This window comes from Triticum dicoccoides, chromosome 4A (genome assembly GCF_002162155.2).
Source record: "Triticum dicoccoides isolate Atlit2015 ecotype Zavitan chromosome 4A, WEW_v2.0, whole genome shotgun sequence".
NCBI lineage: Eukaryota > Viridiplantae > Streptophyta > Magnoliopsida > Poales > Poaceae > Triticum > Triticum dicoccoides.
In genome coordinates this window covers 655,372,951-655,380,657 of record NC_041386.1, presented here as the reverse complement: position 1 = coordinate 655,380,657, position 7,707 = coordinate 655,372,951, and the positions used below count along the sequence as shown (strand labels likewise).

The 7,707-nt window shown below is 48.2% G+C and overlaps 1 protein-coding gene across 1 annotated transcript; it reads left to right on the top strand.

The window, feature by feature from the left end:
- Nucleotides 1-5,511: 5,511 nt before the first annotated feature.
- On the top strand, nt 5,512-7,569 carry LOC119287749 (GDSL esterase/lipase APG-like). Its single transcript, XM_037567355.1, has 5 exons — nt 5,512-5,804; nt 5,930-6,060; nt 6,304-6,537; nt 6,647-6,902; nt 7,031-7,569. Exons 1-5 carry the CDS (start codon nt 5,567-5,569, stop codon nt 7,225-7,227), a joined length of 1,056 nt encoding a protein of 351 aa, XP_037423252.1. The 5' UTR covers nt 5,512-5,566; the 3' UTR covers nt 7,228-7,569.
- Nucleotides 7,570-7,707: the final 138 nt, after the last annotated feature.

Genomic DNA, 7,707 nt, shown 5'->3' with positions numbered 1-7,707 from the left:
CGAAAGAGGCACGCCCGTGCCTCTCGCGAAAGCACAACCGTGCCTCTCACGAAGAAAAAAAAATAGAAAACACGTTTTTTCCCTTTCCGAAAGAGGCACGCCCGTGCCTCTCGCGAAAGCACAACCGTGCCTCTGGCGGAAGCAAAATCGTGCCTCTCGCCAAAGAAAAAAAAAATAAAAAACGCGTTTTTTTTCCTTTCCGAAAGAGGCACGCCCATGCCTCTCGCGAAAGCACAACCATGCCTCTCGCGGAAGCAAAACCGTGCCTCTCGCGAAAAAAAAATCATGAGTCTCACGAAAAAATGCATTTTTTTGCGCAATATTTTTTCCCGAAATTTTTTTTTGGTCGAAAAGCTAGGGAAGACCGGTAAAAAAACCCAAAAAAACCTTTTAAAAAGCCGAAAACACGTGCGTAAAAAAAACAAAATTCAAAGGAAGCATCCAGAGCACGACACGTGGCAAATGGCTGTGAGCGCGCCAAGTAGCGCTGATCGTTGTGAGACTACCGAAGGAGCGCTCGTTAATTAGTTGCTCCCCGAAAGCCCCGCCCGACTGATGTTTCATAGAACATACACGTGTAACCCTGGCCGAAATGGATATAAGCCTGAAATCCCAGCCCGAAATGCTGAGAAATCAAAGACCGAGCCGGGTCTAAGTACACTTTCAGGCTGCAAAATGGAGTGCAAGCCCGACCCGAACGTCAAGCTCGAAGCTTGGGTGTTTTGGGCTCGGTCGTCGGGCTGGGCTGTCCATGATCAGGTTTAGTTTGCGGACGTGGATGCAATTTTTGATGAATAGATAAAGAAGTTTCTTTGAAGAAAATATTTTTTTTGAGTGAAACTATTTTTTTTGTAATATTATATCAAAATGCATTTTTTTTTTGTTTTAGATTGTGTAAAATGTCCGGCCGAGCAAATTGACCGTGGTAAAAAGATCTTCCTTCGGCGGTTCCTTCCTCTGCAAATCTTCCTCCCATTCGTTCGGTACGAACTTCGAGGCCTCGCTACAGTCCAAATGGCGACGGCTCCACCACCACCACCATCCCTCCCGCCGCTGCCCGCCGGTCGCCGCCTCGCCTCCGCCGTCCGACGCTTCCCGCCGGGCTGCGGCCGCCAGCAGGGCAATGCGGCCCAGCCACCCCGCCGCCCGGCCCCCGCCCCCTCCGCCGCCAGCGCCGGCCCACCGCCCAAGCCCCCCTGCGCGCGCGCGGCCACCAAACCCTCGTCAACCCCCACGGCGGCTCGCCTCCCAGAGACCGCGGGGCACGATCGCGGCGGGGCGGAAGGGCCGATGGCCGGGACCGGGGCTCCGGCGGCAGCGGAGGTGGTCACGCGCCGCCTCTCGGCCGTGCGGAGGTACCCTCCGGGCTGCGGGAGGGTCCTCGCGGCGCCCAAGCCAGAGGCCCCGATGGCGGTGGTGCGTGAGGAGGACGCCGGCGCCATCGACCTGCTGGCGGCGGTGTGCGACGTGGAGGCCGAGGCGCTTGCCGCTGATCGGAAGGCCGGTGGCTCCGATGGCGAGGGGAAGGGCGGAGGGGACGGCGTCGGCGCGCCGGCGGGGTGCGGCAGCCCCGGCCCGCCGCGGGACATGGCGGAGATCACGCTGGTGCCCTGGGCGCAGCACGGGCAGAGGTCGCAGCAGCGGCGCAAGTCTTTTGAGGGGGGACTGTGAAACGCCGTGCACTTTGTTTTGCTGCACAGGGGTGCCTGATTTGGAGACATTTTGAGACCGTCCATGGCTTACTGTGGAAGATTTGAGACATTTTGATGATGGTTCACGGCGACAGTGAAAGATTTGCTCAGTTACTGTGGCATCAGATGGTTTTGTAGCTCTCTTTTCTTTGGTGAAGATCAGCATTTCAGGTTCTGGTCACTGATACATGGGTTTCTGTTTCATGTTAAGCCCGTACTTAAGTGCTGATGTTAGCTAGCAAGTCAAGTGTTCGGTCAGACGTGTGGACTCTAGGTGTCGGAAGAAGCTCCGTTCTGTAGTTTTCAGATGCCAGTAAACATGCAGGCTTGAACTACTTGGTTTGATCACCTCTGTGTTTGGTATGAATCTGATGTGCATCATCTTATTATCGAAGAACAGCGCCGAATTGTTCGCTTGGAGCATCTCCTCACTCTTAAATTTCACATTGATCCATATTGCAGATGCAAGATTGTGTTATCTGTTAGTATGTACATAGATTATCTTGTGACCTGCTAGCTTACTGAACCTTACATGTGATGAGTAGATACTCTTTCTACTGTTCTGCTTCCAGTTATTTTCTCAGAGTTCAGTTATGACTTGGACACTTGAATGATGTTACTGTTGATGCCTTGCTTGATAAGGGCATCATTGTCCTTGTATGCTTCATTATGTTAGTTGCACTGTCATCATCTCCGTAACTGTTCCCCTCCTTCATGTTCCATAGTTAAAGGATCTGCCGTGTCTAAAAGAACTGCATTTCACTTTTAAATGAAAGGATGCCAATAATTACGGAAATATTTTCCGCATTGCGCCCGTATCTCACTCATGATGAACTATCTATTTTGAGATTTCTTCTAGTCGTTGTTATGTTGAAATATGCATACACTGTTTCACAGATTCTCAAAAGGCTGTCCTGTTTTTAGTATTTGAACACACTGATTACGACATCCAACTGATTTTGCTGCTAATTAAACACTATCATGTACCTTTCAAGTGCTACTGTTCCTCACGGGAAGAAAGCTATAGTTGATTTATACTTGTTGCTGTTACACCTCAGTTCCTCTTTGGCATGTTCTCTCTGCATTTACATGCCTCAACTCTGAATATGCCATATATGGAAACTATGGGCTAATATTTTTGGCTTAGTTACCGCATCTGATCTATATTACCCATGCAGTGCTCCATGCTCCCGCTATAATTGGGGTAAACTAGAGATACAATCAATCTATTAAATTGTTTTATCACTTCATCATGGAATGCTAGTTCAACACTCTTTAGCTCTTGCACACAATTTGTGTAATTTTCTCCAAATTAGATTGCATTTGTTCCTTCTACGAAACAGCAAACTTCGGAATATGTTATAGAGGTCTGGATATGGTATATCATTCAAGCTTCGTTTGAACACTGACACCAGAAAAGGTTTATTAACTGTTCTAGCATCATTTGGTAGCCTTCCATATCTCATATTTATGTCATCTTTTTGAGACTCTTTTCAAATGATTTTGACAGGATAAAAGGTCGCTGTAACATTTTGAACTGCTGTGACTAAAGCCTCAGTGCTTAGTGCTTACTGAGTTAGGTGCCTCTCTCTTTGGTTGTGTTTGCTACTTGCATCACTGATGGTTTATATGAGTTAGGTCTGTCAACATTGATGTTAACCTCATGGAAGATGATCATTTCTCTATATATTCTTGCAAATGGTAGGTCCCTGTATTAACTGTAGCCATTGATTTTTATATATAGTAGTATATTGTAAGGTATTCTCATCTTCTTCTATGTGGTGATGTCAACCTTCTGTAAGGAACTGTCTAGAAAAGCAGTGGATGGATCAGTTTAGTAGCTTTGGTCCGTTATCAGAAACTTGCAACTATTCTATTGTTACTTTGTCATTTTCACAATCTTATGTATGACATAGAAACACACATATCTTTCTTTCCTTTTCTGCCTCAAAGGTATCAAACCAGGTAGGACCCTTTATCAGCTCTTCTGATTTCAAGGTGATGCCATGCTTTATGTGTTTCAGATGAACCTTAATTTAGGATGCTTCTATCTTTTTTTTATTACTATTTTTGCGATTAAAATACAAAAATAATTCATCATACCTGTTGATATACTCTTGGACTCGTGGTAGTGAGATATGGTTTCTGCCACAATCATGATAATCTCAGCTAACATAGCTGTGCATGGTGTGCATTGTTGGTTAAACTAAATAAGCTGTATAGGCCAAATTGCCAAGTAATACATTATTATTTAAACGAGTAAATGAATTTTTTCGCTTTGTATGGAAATGCAAGTTCCATCCTATCTTTGTTTAACATTTTTAACACAGTGCTGTTTTCCTTTTCAAGATTGTGCTAAAAAAAAACTTTGTTGGATATTGCTGCATAGAGTAATATACAGAAAGAAATACGCTCTTCCATACATGTTCTACTTCTAAAACATCATTTCCTTTGCTATTGCTAGTGTAGTAAAACATCAGTTCTTTTTCACATAAGAACGTTATCAGATCCTGTATTTTCTTAATTGTAGAACTGCTGCTGATCTATCTCACCCTGTTTTTTTTTTTGGTGTGTTTGGAAATGCAGTTAACTTTCAGCATACAGTTTATGTCTCCAAATCATGCAGACTACCATGTCCTTTATCAGGTACGCTCACCTTAGCTTTCGTATGTGCCCAACATACTTTAAATTGGTAATATTTCCAGTATATCCCTGAATCCACATAGAGCATGCTAAAAATGAAAATCCATGTTCCTTTTGGAGAGAAAAAAAGGTCCACCTACAGCTCAGGTCCCACTAATCATGCAATGCATGAGAATCTTATAAGAACTCTTTTGCTCTAATTCAATAATAGCAGTGTTGCCGGTAAACAGGAGTGTACTGCATACCATCCTGGTACCACTACTACCACCAAGCCACTGCTTTCGCCGTAGCTTCCAAGTAGCTACTCTAACTTCAACCAGGCAAGAAACCTATCCCATGGATTCCCTCTACCCGCCTCCTCCCCACAGCATTCTCATAGAGCTGACGCGTGCAGCACCACAGCATTCACTCACTACTGGCATTGATGGAAGTCGTCCTCCAGACAGACCTCCCAGCTGCACATTGTACTTGAGAAAGATCTGCACCGCACAGACCACGCACTCCAGAATCTACAATCTATTACACCCAGCACCAGCAGGCCCTGTGAATGATCGATCCTTCCAGTTTGGACCCAATGCGCGAGTCCCAACCGCGTATATTGTGCCAGTACTCCAACATGTGCAATAACTGGCTAGCTAGTGGTTGCGTGGTGGGCTGTTGGCGCCTTCATTCGTCTCATGTTCATGCCATTTCTATTGCCAATGCGTTGTGATGTGCACAGCATCAATAGACTCCCTCGCTCAACCACCGCCCTGCTTCCCTATCAGCACAATAAATAGTCGCCATTGCGGATGGACGACGGAGGAGTTAGTGTGGATAACCATGCGGTGGGTGCAGGGCATGGTGATACTGATGTGATGCGACAACCATGGAATGGAATGGAAGGAGACCGCCGCTAGCAAATTTGCTAAGATCACGTACTGTATTTCAGCGTGTTGTGTGATGGAGGACAGATTAACTCGGTGCACGGAAGCTAGAGTGCATGCTGCTCTGGATGGATATGACAGCTAGGTCCCACCAAGAGTACTTACTGGGTTGGGTGCTTCCTGGTCTTTGTCAGGGCGGCTTGTTCACATGGTGCAGTTATGGACTCATAACAAACGCATTAACCACTGCAAATTGTATGTGCCATCTCGGTTGTATGTGTGTCTTATATAAAGGTCACACACGTTCCATTAGAGCAGACCGTGCTTCTCCTCACAAGATAACCACACACTCGTCTTGGTTCTGCAATGGAGGCGAGGTGCCTGCTGCTCCTGGCTGTGCTCCTTCTGGCGGGAGCTCATGGCGGGGAGGCGCAGCCGCTCGTGCCGGGGGTCTTCACCTTCGGCGACTCTTCGGTGGATATAGGTAACAACGACTACCTCCACACCCTCATCAAGGCGGACTTCCCTCCCTACGGCAGGGACTTCCCCAACCGCGTGGCCACCGGCAGGTTTTGCAACGGCAAGCTGGCTACCGATATCACTGGTCAGTATGCAGTCACACTCTTATCTTGTTAATTAGATGCGTTCTTCAGCATCTACTTACATGGTTTTGCAGTATTATGATTGCACTTGCTAATATATCTCTTGTTACGGCTTGCGTGGTTGCAGCTGATACCCTGGGGTTTACTAGCTACCCGCCCGCATATCTCAGCCCGCAGGCGTCAGGGAAGAACCTTCTGATCGGGGCCAACTTCGCGTCTGCTGGATCCGGCTACTACGATCACACGGCGCTTATGTATGTAAGTATCATCGATCATCGATGTCTCGAGAAATCGGCATCGTTAAAGGAGAAGTTCTAGTTCAGATGTTCTGCCTGCATGCTACTTCATGTTCATTGCTCACAGCTCGTCGAGATCATAAGTGGATTAGTTATCTGTCGCCGCCTCATCATTATTTTTCTGGACACCAGTAGCACTTTGCATATTGGTTGTAGAGTTTAAATGGCCTCTAGTTAACTTTGGCAAATGAATTGTGTGACGCAGCATGCCATCCCTTTCTCCCAACAACTGGAGTACTTCAGGGAGTACCAGTCCAAGCTGACGGCGTTTGCTGGGAGCAGCCAGGCCAAGTCCATCATCAGCGGCTCGCTGTACATCGTCAGCTTCGGTGCAAGTGACTTCGTGCAGAACTACTACATCAACCCTCTGCTCTTCAAGACCCAGACCGTCGACCAGTTCTCGGACCGCCTCGTCAGCATCTTCGTCAACAGCGCGACGGTAAGCCACGCCGCGCCAGCCTAGATGATCCATCCTCGGCACGGGTCCAGTAAGGTGGTCATGATCGATCGACCATGTGATTAATTTCTGAAACTGAAACCGAACGCAGCAACTGTACGGCATGGGAGCGCGGCGCATCGCGGTGACGACGCTGCCACCCCTGGGCTGCCTCCCCGCGGCGATCACGCTGTTCGGGCACGGGAGCACCGGGTGCGTGTCGAGGCTCAACAGCGACTCCCAGCGGTTCAATGGGAAGATGAGCGCCGCCGTCAGCTCGCTGGCGAAGCGGTACCACGACCTCAAGATCGCCGTCTTCGACATCTACACGCCGCTGTACAGCCTCGTCACCTCCCCTGGAGATCAAGGTGGGCGCCAGTGCCATGCATGGCACTGTTTCTCTTTTTCTGTCATACCGGCATTTAACCTGACATTGCAGATTTGTGACGCTCTGTCGTTCGTGCTCAACTGTCTGTGTGCGGGTTTGTGGTGTCAGGGTTCACGGAGGCGAAGCGGGGATGCTGCGGGACGGGGAAGGTGGAGTTCACGGTGTTCCTCTGCAACCCCAAGTCGGTGGGGACGTGCCCGAACGCGACGACCTACGTGTTTTGGGACGCCGTCCACCCGTCGGAGGCGGCCAACCAAGTGATCGCCGACGCCCTCCTCGTCACCGGCATCGACCTCGTCACATGATGAGCCACGCACTGGTCAGCTAACGTCGTCATCGGTCGGAAGATGACGATGGCGCACGTACGCTTTTCAGGCGTCCCGAAGGGAAAATAATGTGTGCCCAGAGCTCCCGTTGCCAAGCGTGTCGATGTGGCGGGAGGGGTTACTTTCTCGGGCTGTGCCACTCACTATATCGCCAGCGTTGTAGCTAGGGACTGGGACACATGGAGACATGGTTTATACGTACCAAAAGCTCGAAGTTATGGGTGCAAGCACTGGATCTTTGTTTTTTTCTTTCATTTATGTCCTTAAAATTTGATGATCACCGTGTTTTTTCGCAAATGATTGCATGGCTCCTTTTGAACAGAACCTGTGTTTCAAGTCCTATCTATGTGGTGACGTGCCAAAGAAAGGTTGTTTGTGTGGCTTTAGTGGACGGGCAAAGAAGATAGAATTTGTACAAAAATGGTAGACGTAGAAGCAAATACAGGGTTTTATAGACTC